At 36.3% G+C, this 15,474-nt stretch overlaps 1 protein-coding gene across 1 annotated transcript; it reads left to right on the top strand.

The window, feature by feature from the left end:
• The first annotated feature begins 4,748 nt into the window (after window positions 1-4,748).
• LOC111406337 (2-methylene-furan-3-one reductase-like) lies at window positions 4,749-7,311 on the top strand. The gene is made up of 4 exons (XM_023035727.1): window positions 4,749-5,079; window positions 5,291-5,614; window positions 5,804-5,963; window positions 6,861-7,311. The coding sequence occupies exons 1-4, from the start codon at window positions 4,882-4,884 to the stop codon at window positions 7,127-7,129; spliced, it is 951 nt and encodes a 316-aa protein (XP_022891495.1). The 5' UTR covers window positions 4,749-4,881; the 3' UTR covers window positions 7,130-7,311.
• The last annotated feature ends 8,163 nt before the right edge of the window (window positions 7,312-15,474 follow it).

The raw sequence follows: 15,474 nt of genomic DNA, 5'->3' as shown, positions 1-15,474 counted from the left end.
AAAATTAATTTAAATAAATAATAGATCTTGCCAAAATTAAATGCATTAAACATATTAAAAGCGTTTACAACCTAAATCGATTGGATTTAGGGCATAACACTTACAAAAGGTATTATGTGGACTACATAAATGCAACAACAAATGAGCAATTTAGAAGAAGACAATTATATCGAGTGGGATAGGTCTCATGAAAGAACGGATGAAGTTACTACCTTTTCTTTGCACATCCAACTTCCGTCAATTACTCACATACATTTTCATGTATGCTTATAATGGATTGTACACCCTCTTTTAGAGATTGTTGCCTTTGACCCAAATGGCATTTTTGTTGCTTTCATGTTCATGGAAGCTGACCGGTAAGTAAAATGTAGTTGCGCAATGGAAAAGTTGAAAACCTTAATGAATTATGACGCCTATCCACATGTCGTTGTCACATATAGGGAACCGATTGTTATTCCGACAACCGAAAATATTTTACCTAATTCCAAAAATCTACTATGCAGTATGCACATAGCACATATTGAAAAATATATCGACCAATACAAAGAAAATTTTGAGCGAAAAGAAGAATGGGATACTTTTTGTAGAAGTTGGAGCGTACTTGTTGCATTTATTACGAAGGAGATATACGAACAATTGGCCAAAACTTTATCTTTCCAATTTGACCAATTTTTGAAGGCATTAGATTATGTTATAGGATCTTGATTGAGTAAATATAAGGAGAAATTCATTGCCCCTTGGACGAATAAAATTATGTACTTTGGTAATGTCACAACAAAATAGTAAAATGTGTAATCCTTATATTTAATTTATTATAAACATCATTTATTTTTTAATCAGCAAACAAATTATTGTCGATTTATCTATTTATTTATATCATTCACAGGGTTGAGAGTGCACATTTAAGTTGAAGAAACACCTCACAAGGCGATTTTGAAACTTCATGGAAAGTTATGCATCACTTATTGAAATTGCAATTCAGTGAGATAAAAGCTTCGTTTGACCCAAGCATGAATTCAGTGCAACATAATTTCAAATGGTTTTGTGTCCAAGAATGTAATGGTCTTCTATCAAGACAGTCAAATCAAGCAGAACATATTGGGTTGGACAAAAATGTTTGTCATTGCACTCTTAGATCTACACATGGTTTACCATGTGCATGTGAGATTTTAGAATACATAATTACAGGTCGTCCCATTTCATTGTCAATTGTTCACTCTCATTGGATAAAATTAGATATTTTTGTTCCATTAAATGATACTTCTTCCAAGTTGAATGTTGTTGTTGAATTAGAGAACATTCAAAGATTGTTTGGCGAATGCGACAATGTAGGTAAAGTACTTAAAATGAAATTATGAGAAATGTATGAGCCCTCCACTACTTCTTTGGTACTGCCTGCTGAGAAAGTTAAAACCAAGGGCCGACCTTCATCAAAAGTTGATACTTCAACTAAAAGGGTTCCTTCATAATTTCAAATTGTTGAGTCATATAACGATAGTCATTTTTGTAGCACCAACAGCTCCGTCAAAGTTCCAAAGAAGGATAAACTTTAAGTTAGGCGCACACGTATGAATACTTTATACCATTACATAACTTCTTTCCATGACAAAGTCAAAGATTGCATATTTAACATTGTTGATGTTAAGTCCGATGATTGGATTTGGAGAGGAGGCATGATTATATATTCAACGTGACCTCATTATTGAAATGAAATCTAATTATGATGCCTATGTAAAACTATATGGTAGCTATGAAATGGTGAAGGAGTTGTTATACATTATGGATTACTTTAATAATGGAGTCTTGTTTGATCGATGGATGATGATGCCTGACATAGGCCATTTGATAGCATCTCGGTATGGTGTTGTACTTGTCATTCTATCTTCTATACAATATTTGACATTCCTACCACTCCTCTCATTAAATCATAAGATTATATCACTGCGTTTGTAAATGACAATCACATTGTTCAGGTATTTTTATTTATTTATTTATTGACTATATATCATTAGTGTAGACTTATTGTTACTGATTTGATTTATCACTTGTATCGGTCAACTTGAAGCCTAATTGCCAAATTCCATCAGTGGCATATAATTAATATAAATATGAAGAGGATATTCTAGTGCATGGGATAGTACATTTAAAGCTAGACTAGAGACATTCAAAGAGATGATTGGTATTGATATCGCTACACAGGAGATTTTTAACAAAAACTCTCCATAATTAGCTAAAGAATCACATAAGAGGTCAAAAGAGGATATTGATAAACTTCTTGCATGGGTAGAAACTTATTCAATTTGATTATTCCCTCTTTCTTGTAATGAAAATTCCTCAACATGTCCAGTTTAGCAAAAATATGTCATAACTTAATTTGGATTTTAAATGTGTCTGATGAATTAAAGGTGGAAGGTGAAAGGGCAATGGGTGGTTCAACATTTTCATGGTGAAATTATTCTTGGTTGGAAATCTGATCTTGTTTTTATTCTTGGTTGAATATCGCTTTATTACTCTAGTTTTTAAGATTGAACTTTATGATTTAAATTCTAAAAGAATAACAATCCGCTTCATCAAAATAAAACCCATTCGTTATTAAAATCTTTTTATCCATGAAATTGTAAGGTTGTCGTCGATCAAGTTTCTTAATTTCCACATAGAAGTGTTTTCAAAGTAAACTTCCAAGACTAAAAATACGAAATTGCAGATCCATTAAAAATTCATATTTCGATTATATAGTAACCCAAACAAATTACTGACAACTTAAAAGGATCATTTCAAATATATTAATTATTTGTGACAAATATTCAGTTTATTATGGCATGGTCCAATCACTATGAAATAATGAGGGTAAAGCTTGAGAAAATGAGGATTAATATTGGTGATAAGTACACCACAATATTTTATTATATATATTTTTTTTCAATTTTTTGTTTTTATTAAATTAGGAGTATAATTGTAAATTTATTGTGGTGTATTTATTAAAAATATATTTTAATTATGGTGTGATTATAATGTGGTATAGTAATTAAAATTTGTAGTGGTAATATAATTATCCAATTGCTAATAGTAAAATTAAGTGTTAAATATAAATAGATTGTTGGAGCATTTAAAATTTTTTACTCTGTAAATTTATAAATTCTCTTCAAATTGTAAAATATCCTCTTTGAAAATAGATTTTTTTTTGAAAATATTCTTATATCTCTATCTTGTCTAATGTTTCTTCGTTAGACGTATGTCTCGGTGCACTGAATATGGAATCAAGCTGAAAGTACTTAATCCTAATGTAATTCATAATATGGGCATTAGTGTAGTGTCTAGATACAATGAACGTGCGCAAGCAATGTGAAAAATAATAGTCCATTGACAGCATAAATTACCATGGAAAAATATGATGAGATTTTTGATTCATCAAAATGATGACTTGAATTAGGGTATGTTTGGCTTGAGTATTGGATCGGATTAAATAGTGTAATGAGCAAAATTTTAATCTATTTTTTCATCTGTAATATTATGATGTTATCTAGTATTATCTTATCTTCTCTGTTAGACACATCATAGTGGCACGTTTACTAAGAAGTATTAGATAGCGCTAAGGGGCTTGTGTTTAGTCCAATTTTTTGGATTAATAGATTTTGAAATAGTAAATTTTTGGAGAATATGTGATTCAAAAAAGGAGATAAAATTTTTAAATTTGAGTGTAAAATTATTTTATTAGAAGAATGTACAATTTGAAATGAGAGTTAATAAAAAAATGGAGCTCAAATTGTAGCTAAATAAGAAGTTTTATTAGATAGAATTAAATTTTAAGATTTGTTTGGCACAATTTTTATGAAAATTATTATTATTTTAACTTAATTTCAATCGCACATTCCTCAATAAAGATTATTTTTCGCATGGACTCATAATTTTTTTTCCATATTTTTAACCACATGTTTATCAGAAAATCAATTTTCACTTCTCTTCCCAAACAAACATTGTTTTTTCTTTGCATCGTGCAATCTATTATCTATCTAGTCAAACCTGATATATATTGTGGCATTATAAGAGACACATTATCAGACGAGCCTCATGCAAAGGAGATAAGTAATATTAAGATCCGAAGTTCCATCTTAAAACTTAACATTGTTAAAAGCAGTAATTTAATGCTTGTATGTTATTTATTTATTTTATAATTTTTCTATGTAAGATTTATATCTTAATATGTTTTTGCAAGATGGTGGTTCGCTTCTTAATACTTTTTTTTAGTCTTACCCATTTGATACGAATTAAAATTTGATTTGAATCTAAGTTCAAAGTCAAAAAATCGATATTAACCACATCTTTTATGATCCCAAAACTTTTCAATCACACATTCCAAAAACTTTTATCACAATTTACAAAAAATATAATTTTAATCCCAGCCAAACACCCATGTTTACTTTAACTAAAAAGAATCCAAAAATTTTCAACCCCATATTTTTCATCAACTTTTATTAAAATTTACACAAAAAATAAATAAAAATATTAATTTTTATTTAAACAGGATTAAAATTCAAGGTTTCAACTTAAAAAAGGTTAACCTTATCCAGAGAAATAGCCGAGGCCTTATTTCTCAATTTGGGATTTATCCATTAATCCGAAATATTGATAAATACATAAATTTGACTTGCACGGAAAGAGACGTGAAACATTATCAAATCTTCTAAATAAACGGTTGATTAAACATGAACATAGACAGTATTGCAGTCTGGTTCGAGACGATTCCACTCTCCTTCACCCAATCAGCAATACCCATTTTTCCCAACGTATCTTTGAAAAATCTAACCATTATGTATATAAATAAATCCCACTTTCTCAGAGGCAATTTATCATGCCAAAGCTGCTCGTTCTGAATACTGAACAATGTCTTCTTCAATACCATCCAAAATGAAGGCCTGGATTTACAATGAGTATGGTGGGCCGTTGAAGTTAGTGTCAGATGTTGCCGTGCCAGAAGTGAACGATGATCAGGTATTGATCAAGGTGGTGGCAGCGGCGCTTAACCCTGTTGATTTCAAAAGGCGGCTCGGGAAATTTAAGGCTATCGATTCACCTCCTCCTGTAAATTTTTCCTACCCTAATTTCTTTACGGGTTTTATACATGCATGGATAACGCTTAATTTCTCGTTGGTTCTTAATTTAAGCTAAGCTAGAATCGTATATTCACAATGTAAATGCATTATATATACTGCTTCAAATGTTAAATTGACAATTTTTAGAACCTAACAAGTGTGAATTCCTAATTGTTTTGATTCCCCTTTTTTCCCTGTAGACTGTTCCAGGCTATGATGTTGCTGGTGTGGTAGTTAAAGTTGGCAGCCAAGTAAAAAGTCTCAAAGAAGGAGATGAAGTATATGGAGACATAAACGAAAACTCACTGGAACAACCAAAACGATTCGGCTCATTGGCCGAGTACACGGCCGTTGAAGAAAGATTACTGGCACTGAAGCCCAAGAATCTTGATTTTGTACAGGCTGCTAGTCTCCCTGTGGCAATTGAGACTGCCTATGGAGGTCTTGAAAAGGCAGGATTTTCTGCCGGAAAATCCATACTCGTCTTAGGGGGTGCTGGTGGAGTTGGATCCCTTGTGATCCAGGTAAACCACTGAGCTATGACTTAGTTTATCTGCTTGGAACTTGGATCGTGGACTTGACTAGGTGTTACAATAGGCATGATTTGAACTTCTCGGTATTAATTAGTAACGTCCCGTGCCCCAAGGATTGGCTGAGGGATCAAGTTAATGACATTGAGACATTTAAACCATCTATTTATTTTGGTGATGCAGCTTGCAAAACAAGTGTTTGGTGCTTCCAAGGTAGCTGCTACTTCAAGCACAAGAAAACTGGAATTTCTGAAAAGCTTGGGTGCAGATTTGGCTATTGACTACACCAAGGAGAAATTTGAGCATCTACCAGAAAAATTCGATGTTGTTTATGATGCTGTAGGTAAGAAAATGTCCCAGTTGCTAAATTCGAAGCCATGTAAGAACTATTGAGTCCACACTTCTTTTGTTGGAGATATTATGGGACAAATCCCGAATTGGAAGACTTGTTAACATACCTATAAATTGATAAATTTGGAGCAACTGGAGATTAATAAAATTAACACCTGTCCTATAAATGATTCATGTGTGGTGGTAGTTTAGCATGTTGGGCAGTGTTTTTCTAAAGTATCACGCTTAACTGATGTCCTCAGTTGATTATCATGTTCAAGGTAATTATGCCTGTCTATTCGGGACGGGAACGTCCAGAGAATCTTACTCTTGCTGAACCTAATAAGATAGCAATTCCAATCCAAAAAATTAATAACTACCAGTCGGCCATGGACACAACGAACCTTGCAAAAAAGCAGTCCATAATGTCATATGAACTTTTTTGGGCGATGATGGTTGCATATTATCTAGAAGCTGCTACGGGAATTTTATTCCTTCATTTTTTTAACTTAATTTTCTTGCATATAAGAGTGACATGATCTCAATATTAGAGACTGGATGAGAGAGGTGTAGACGAAAACTGACATAGTTTGGTTTTGTTGCTTAGCATCAAGTTGCATTGGATGTCTAGTAGATATAGAAATTCTAGTATTAATGAACATAGAATGAAGCAAAGATTCATGTAGCTGACCACAAATATATTGGGAAGAAGGATTATTTGTAGTGTTTATTGGGAGTAAGGATTTGCTTGTGACAGGTGCAATATTCTGGAAATTCTTACTCTTTGATCAAATTATTATTGTCGACTTGAAATAAATATTCTTCCTCAATAAACAATACCTTCACTAGAACTGTCTATAATGGTTTAGTAACTAATGTTTCCATCATTTTTCTTCAAAAAATCCGACAGGTCAGGGAGATAGGGCTGTGAAAGCAGTGAAGAAAGGCGGCAGTGTAGTAGTCATAGCTGGGGCAGCAACGCCACCCAGTTTTTACTTTGGGCTAACTTCAAATGGAGAAATATTGAAGAAACTAAATCCATTTCTTGAGAGTGGGAAGGTGAAGCCCGTGCTCGACCCAAAGGCGCCATACCCTTTCGACAAGGTTAATGAAGCTTTTGCTTATCTGGAAACAGAACGAGCCACCGGAAAAGTGGTCATATTTCCGATCAATCCATGATCAGCAACTAAGAATACTAGGCTTATTCTAGCTAAAAATCCATAATAGTATGATGTTAGAGTAGATATATATTCTGAATAATTATAAAATGTGATTGAAATGTTGTAGTTATTGTTGAAGTGCATATTCGCTCATGTAAAATAGAGAATAATAAATATATGTGCCCTTTTGTATTTTTATTACATCTCTTTTTCATTTTTTCTTTAAGAGGAGAAAAGTGTCAACGTTGACGAAAATTGTGAGTGATAACTTTGGGTTACCTGACATTTATATACAATGATCAACAACCACTAGAAACCTCATTAAAAATCTCAATGTGAGAGAATATTGTATTGAGGATCACGTTCATCAGCACCAAAACATGACCTACTCGATGGTTCAGACTGAATTTGTCAACATCAATCTTCTTGAAAAGTTCGACTTTGTATGACAAAATTGCAATATAATTTGATCTGCAATTATAAATCGATATTATTTCGGCAAGTATTTCTCATTACAAATTTTGTTATCTAGTGGAATTGTCTAGCTATATATAGGTCAAGAAACGTATCTCACTTGCTCACTCAAATTTTAAGCCGCATCAAATACCAATAGGGGCCTATTTTAAAAGCTTTTTGTCCTGTTATCACCTTTGTCATGTCATGCATATTTCATTACTTTTCATCAAAATTTACTTAAAATTTTATTTTTACCTAAAACAAATGGGGGCTAGACAATTTTATGTAATATTAAAGTTTGACAAATTTTTAGAGTACAATATTATTTGATATTGGATGGCGTAGACAACCGCCTGCGATAACGAGCAAGGTAAGGCATTATACGCTGACACAAGACTGTCGACCCTCTCATGGGCCCTCTATCTATACGCAAAATTGTCGACCCCCCCATGGGCACTCTACCTCTATGCGAGACCGTCGACCCTCTGGGTTGCTCTACCTCTATGCGAAGCCATCGACTCCCATGGACGCTCTACCTCTACGTGTGGCCATCGACTCCTCAAGAGCATTCTACCTCTACGCTAAACCGTCGACCTACCAGGGGCGCTCTACCTCTACACTAGACCGTCGACCCCCCGGGTGCTCTACCTATACGAGAGACAATCGACCCTCCGGGGTGCTCTACCTCTGCGAGAGACCGTTGACCCCCTAGGGGTGATCTACCTCTACGAGAGATCGTCGACCCCTCGGGGGCTCTACCTCCACGAGAGACCGTCGACCCTTCGGGGGCACTCTATCTCTACGTCGAGACCGTCGACCCGTCGGGGGCACTCTACCTTTATGAGAGACCGTTGAGCCTCCAGGGGCGCTCTACCTCTGCAACAGACTATCGAACCCCCGGGGGTGTTCGACCTGCTGGGTGCTCTACCTTAACGTGAGACCATCGATCGGCATGAAATTACCTATGTGTCATCTTAACACTTAACTATAAAATTTATGATGAATTGACAAAGTTACGTAGTGGTTACCACAGGTACAACTTCGGGACAGGAAGTTAAGGCCCCCCACTCAGAACGTGGGGTAATGGAAAGGCCAACGTGGGGACACGTGGCATCGCAACCACCCAGCTCTCACTCAGCTTCCAACGTCTAAAAATACCCCCGAGGGCAACACAGGTATGGATGATTGCATATTTTCTACCATCTGAATTCCAACTTTATTTTCTCCTAACACGTATATTGATTCTCATGTCGGAAGTAAAACGGGGAAGAAAGCCCCGCCCTCACTTTTCAGGTTACACATGCTCGTCGGAGTAGCAAAAATGTCAAAGGCTGCCAGGCAGACCAGGAGGCATTATTCCACGACCATTTCATTGGCGCCGTCTGTGGGAAACTTCTTCCATTGAACACAAAAGCTATGTCAAAAAGACGAATAAGAAGTGATAGACGATTAAGGGCGGCTGCGACAGAGATGGAGTAAGAGTCAGTCGCATGGGGCCCCGACCAACCGCCGCCACCGCAGTGTGACACAAAGCCGATTCAATGCCCTAGAGACCCAATTGGCGACGATGATGACCCTTTTGCAGAATTAAATGCAGAGAGCCACCCTCTCATCGCCGCACTCGACGGAGGCCATGTCGCCACCCCAGAGGACGTACGTAGAAGCCCCACCTATCATCCAATCGGTGACAGTGGGCTCGGGGTCTCCAGGGATGACGGTCGTGCAGCCCTCATCACCTATGTCAGTTTTAGAGCGAAGGATGGAGGAGATCATGACGCAGAAGATAGATGATGCATTATCCAGGAAAAAGGACAAACTTATGTAGATGGTTTTTAAAAGAAGACCCGTACACTCCTGAAATTATGGTGGTCCATATACTTAAGGGCTTCAAGTATGATAGAAGCTTACGACGGGGTCACGGATCCACTTGACCATCTCTGGACCTTCGTTGATTTAATGAGGCTCTATGCAGTACCTGATGCAGTAATGTGTCGATCTTTCTCCTCAACCCTCAGGAAGGAAGCTAGAGACTGGGTGGCGTGGTGACATTAGCCCCCAGTTTATCTAAACGTTTGATGAACTCTCCAGGAGATTTATGGCCTATTTCCTTGTAGTAAGAGGAAGAGGAAGACAGCCATTGGTTTGATGCAGGTCATCCTGGAGAAGGACGAGTCTTTGCAAGAACACTTGGCCAGATTCAGTCGAATCATCCTCTACAGGGTTTTGGAGGGGCCACGGTAATTTCAAAAGGGACTGTAGAGCTTCTAGTCACGCTAGGCACATATCTAACCACTGTGGTAATTGTGGCAAGCTTCTTAGATGTCAAAACCCCCATGGCCTATAATACAATTTACGGTGGACCACTGCTGAATGCGGCTGGGGCCATCCCCTCAACCTATCACCTTGTTATGAAATTCCTAACCAGCGAGGGGTCGAGTGCGTGCGAGGGAATCAACAAGCACTCAGGAGATGTTATGTTGACAGTATATCAACCAGAGGAGCACTACCAGTCATGATGTTAGACATAGAGCCTCCAAGAGGACGGATCGAACCACTTGACATGATAAAAAAGATCTCTATATCAAAAGGACGAAGTTCAGCATCGGGATCGGGTTGGAATTTGACGAAAGGAGAAGTTGGTGAAATGCCTGGTAGATAACCTAAACGTTTTCGCATGGAGCTCAGGCGACATTACTGGGATCAGCCCAACAATCGTACAACATCGCCTCGACGTCCTACCAGGAGCCAAACCAATGAAGCAGAAAAAAGGAACCTTGCCCCCAAAAGGCAAGAAATAGTTAAAGTAGAGGTGGAAAAACTACTACAAGCTAGTTTCATTTGGGAGGTGCAGTACCCCGAATGGCTAGCCAACATCGTGCTAGTTAGTGGCGCATGTGTGCGTGGATTGCACCAGGCTAAATAAGGCATGCCCAAAGGACTCATACCCGCTCCCTCGAATAGACCACCTGGTCGACACCACATCAAATCATGAAAGGCTCAGCTTCCTGGATGCGTTCTCTGAATATCATCAAAACTCTATGGCCGACGCATTGACAAGGCTCGCATCGACAAGTTCAAGAAATCTACCATGGGTCAATGAACGTTCAAGTCCTACGACAACCCAACCTTCAAGGCTGGTCCGAGGTAAAGAACATTAAGTATGAAGAAAACTGGATGGATCCACTGATCAAATATCTCATGGATGATGAGGTGCCAGAAAACACCTTCGAAGCAAAGAGGTTGAGGGTTTGAGCAGCCTCGTTTACCATTATTGATGGACAGCTCTATAAACAGGGCTTTACATTGCCATATCTGAATTGCTTACTTCACGGAATTATGTGGTCGACATAGCCTACGCAGCTAGGTGGAGAGCCTTAGAAGCCAAAAAATTGGTTAAGGCCCTTAACCGCTAGACCCCTCTCTCGACGGTCTACATAACCCCAGCGGTTAGGCGGAGAGCCTCAGAAACCAAAAAATTGGCTAAGACCCTTAACCGCTAGATCCTTCTTTCGACGGTCAACATAGTCCACACAGCTGGGCGGAGAGCTTTAGAAGTCAAAAAATTAGCTAAGGCCCTTAACCGCTAGACCCCTCCCTCGATGATTAACATAGTCCATGCGACTAGGTGGAGAGCCTTAGAAACAAAAAATTTGACTAAGACCCTTAATCGCTAAACCCTTTTCCCAACGGTCAATATAGCCCACGCAACTACGCGGAAGAGTCTTAGAAGCCAAAAAATTGACTAAGGCCCTTAACCGCTAGACCCCTCTCTCGACGGTCGACATAGCCCACGCGGCTAAGCGGAGAGCCTTAGAATTCAAAAAATTGGCTAAAATCCTTAATCGTCAGACACCATGCTTGAAGGTTGACACAACGCAAGCAAGAAGACAGAAAGCCTTCGACGACAAAAAAATAATAAAATAAAATAAAATATTTTGAGAAAAGGAAGATACTACCCCTTGCAGAAAAACATCGACAAAAGGTAGAGGCTAGTGATATTGGATTGCATAGACAATCGCCTACGATAACGAGCAAGGTAAGGCATTACACGCTGACACAGGACCTTCAACCCCCCCCATGCGTGCTCTACATCTACGCGAGGGCTATCGACCCCCTATGGGAGCTCTACCTCTACGCGAGACCATCGACCCCCGCGAGTGCTCTACCTCTATACAAAGTCATCGACCCCCATGGGCGCTCTACTTTTACGCGTGGCCATCGACTCCTTAAGGGCATTCTACCTCTACGCTAAATTGTCGACCCACGGGGAGTACTCTACCTCTACACGAGACCGTCGACCCCCCTGAGTGCTCTACCAATACAAAAAACCATTGACACCCGGGGGTGTTCTACCTCTACGAGAAACCGTCGACCCCCGGGTAGTGATGGCAACTGGGCGAGGCGGGACGGGAACGCCCCCCCCCCCGCCTCGCCTTAAATGGGGCGGGTTTGGGGCAGTTTTTTGCCTCGTTTACTGCCCCATTTTATTTTTTTTACACATTTTCAAAATTTAGAGTTATACTATTAAATTATAAAATACAAATTCAAAATTTAAAATTTCAAAACAAATAATACTTAAATTAACATCAATATTCAAAGAAACACTCAAAAAAATAATATCCAAATTTTTTTTTAATATTCACGGGGCGGGTCCCCATCAACCCGTCGAGCGAGTTTTTTTGCCCCATTCGGGACGGGGCCCCGTCGGGGAAGGGCAAATTGCCATCTCTACCCTCGAGTGCTCTACCTCTACGAAAGACCGTCGACCCTCGAGAGCACTCTACTTCTACGTTAGATAGTCGACCCTCCGGGGGCGCTCTACCTCTACGAGAGACCGTTGACCCTCCGTTGGCGCTCTACCTCTACGAGGGACCATCGACCCCTTGGGTGCTCTACTTCAACGCGAGACCATCGATCGGCATGATTGCATATGGGGTAATGGGAAAGCCAACGTTGGGACACATGGCACCGCAACCACCCGGCTCTCACTCGACTTCCAACGTTTATAAATACCCCCGAGGGTGACACAGGTATGGATGATTGCATATTTTTCCGCCATTTCATTATTGAACAACTTAGTGCTATACAATTGAATAAATTAGTATTATATAATTGAACATTTAGTCCCTATTTGACAAAAAAATATTTGAAAACTTATTTTTCTACATACTTATTTTCAACCACAATTCACACGATAATATATTTTCCGTGTAAACCAAAAGTTTCCATTTTTTTAACTACACATTCTCCCATATATCATTACTCAAGATATTGTTTTGGTAAATAATGACCATTAAATAGGGGTTCAGTACTAAAACTATGAGCCATTAGATGACATGATTGAATCCTCGTTTGGCAGAAATTAAAAGTCAAATTTTTATTTAAGTTAAAGTTAACAATTAATTTTAACTATACATTTTATTGGACTTAAAACTTTTCACTCATCATTTTACCAAATTTTATCAAAATCTATTAAAAATTCGATTTCAATCCCCACCAAACAGGGGCTTAATAGGAAAATTTACAAATCCTCCTATATTTCAAGAGCCTATTTGTCTTCCATTAATGAAGAAATTATAGAATTTTGAATAGTATTTTTTGAATTATGTGTGGTTAAAATTTAAAAAAACTTTATTGGCTTGTGTGTAAAATATTTTATTATGTAAATATGTGGTGGAGAATATAATTGTAGCAAATGAGAACCGTTTTTTGGATAATTTTAACCCTACTTTTTGTTTTTCCATATGTAACAAATATTAAAAAATTATTGTCGCGTATAAATTTTGTGTTATTAATTCTCAAGTAATTAACATTCATAGAATTTAGATTTAATGAATCTTGACCTACATGAATTTAGAGTTGTTATAGATGAATTTATTTCTATTGAGGTATCTAGGAATTTTAATAGGTGTTTAAATTCATGTATTAGCAATTAATTCTTATGTATCAAATGTAGTATAAAAAGTTGCTCATTTATATTATTTCATCAACACAAGAAATTTGAATCATAGAAGTTGAGTTTAAAGAGTAAAATTGGATAAAATAACCATTTTCACACTGCATTTGGTTAATTTACGTTTTACTATATTTTATATGATGATAAAAATATATGTTTGAATAAAATAAAAAAATATATAAATATATCGTTATTAATAGTTCAATAATCAAAGATATCCTTAGTTAAAATAAAAAATCACGTGTATTACCTTACGCAACATTTTGGATATGGTATTTCATAAAATGTTATTTTCAAAAAAAAAAGAGGTAGAAAAAACTTCCTTTTTTTTTTGTGTGTGTGAGATTTATAAAATTTATAACTTTGCTTTCTTGAACTCTTAACATTAATTCAAGAAATTTTAATTTTAATAAGTTAAGGCCGTATTAGTTATAACAAAATATATAAAATATTTCATTTGACTCTTTCAACATTGGAATAAATAAAAATTCCTAATTGCAATTATTTCAATCAATATTTTATGTTCAATGAATATAAATAAAAAAAAAGTAAAATAATTTTTTATATTACTCATTATTGTTATGAAAAGAGAAAAATATATAGAAAAGTCAATAGCTTATGTGTATTATTAAAAATCGATGTATCATGATAATAAGAGTTATAGTTGGAATGAAATAGATCTTCTAGAGATAAGATTTATCGATGTATCATGATAATAATAAATAATTATCTCATTATATTACAACACTTCCCATTTGATAATTATTTATACAATAACTATCTCATTGAAATCTTGTTTGGCAAAAAAAAAAACCAATAAGAATTTTAAAGTTTGGGGTCCATCTTAATAAGGTCAATCTTATTAAATAGAGAAGCCCAATCCTTTATAAATTGGTATTTATTTCCATCATCATTTGATGTGGGATATAATACCTTAATAGGCCCCCTCAAGATGATGGCTTACTTAATCAAACCAATCTTGAAATTCATGGGTTGGCTCTGATACCACTTTAAAGTTTGGGGTCCATCTTAATAAGGTCAACTTTATTTAGAGGAGTGACCCAAGATCTATTTAAGTTGGTCAATATTTCGATATTTAACCGATGTGAGCACACGAATTTCAAGATTGGTCTGCTCAAAAAGAGCCACCATCTTGTGGAGGCATGTTTAAGGAATAAAACTCATATCGGTTAAATATCGAAATATTGACCAACTTAAATAGATCTTGAGTCACTTTTCTTAATAAGGTTGACCTTATTAAGATGGACCCCAAATCTTAACAGAGAACAAAAATGCCAACAAATGAAGAAAGAGTACAAATAATTTTGAGTAATAAAATGCTGCTTCGTTAAAATCTTGTCAAAAAAACTTAGTGGAACAAAACTTGATCGAAGGAAAAAGAGTATAGTTACTTCCCCTGATTTCAATTCTTGTATCGAGCTATCTATGTCTTGTTCATCAATGTATTCAATATTACAATTTCTGGTGAAATATGTCTCATATTCTCTTGCATAGTTTTCAAATAACACTATTTTCATAGGAGATATTTATCATCCTTTAATAATTGTAATAACATGATGATTCGAAAGATAGCTCTTGTTGATCTCTTCGAGAGTTTCATACATATAAGAACATACTTTTGAGTGTAAATGCCTTGTAGGTTAAGGACATCATTGCACAAGGAATATGTCTCATTAAAATATTACTAGGAAAAACCTTGTAGGAAAAATCCTAGTGAATGAAATAGAGTACATTATTCTTTTGAATATGCCAAAAAATTCGACTATTTAAAAACGTTACAAGGAAAATCCAATGGGACAAAACCTTGGTTAAGGGAAAAAGAGTACAATGCTTGTTTACTCTCCCTCATAATAATATCATTTGAATTATACTTCAAGCATATTAAATCTTTCAAGAATAGTATTAAGTTTATATGTAAGATAAGTTGACTA

This window comes from Olea europaea, chromosome 12 (assembly GCF_002742605.1).
Source record: "Olea europaea var. sylvestris chromosome 12, O_europaea_v1, whole genome shotgun sequence".
NCBI classification, from domain to species: domain Eukaryota; kingdom Viridiplantae; phylum Streptophyta; class Magnoliopsida; order Lamiales; family Oleaceae; genus Olea; species Olea europaea.
This window is presented reverse-complemented; position numbering and strand designations above follow the sequence as displayed.

What these genes read in the sequence shown, in the direction of transcription:
- LOC111406337 (XM_023035727.1), top strand. Translation starts at nt 4,882, where the DNA reads ATGTCTTCTTCAATACCATCCAAAATGAAGGCCTGGATTTACAATGAG. An exon ending in TTGGATCCCTTGTGATCCAG is followed by an intron (nt 5,615 to 5,803) that starts GTAAACCACTGA and finishes TTGGTGATGCAG; the next exon opens with CTTGCAAAACAAGTGTTTGG. An exon ending in TGTTGTTTATGATGCTGTAG is followed by an intron (nt 5,964 to 6,860) that starts GTAAGAAAATGT and finishes AAAATCCGACAG; the next exon opens with GTCAGGGAGATAGGGCTGTG.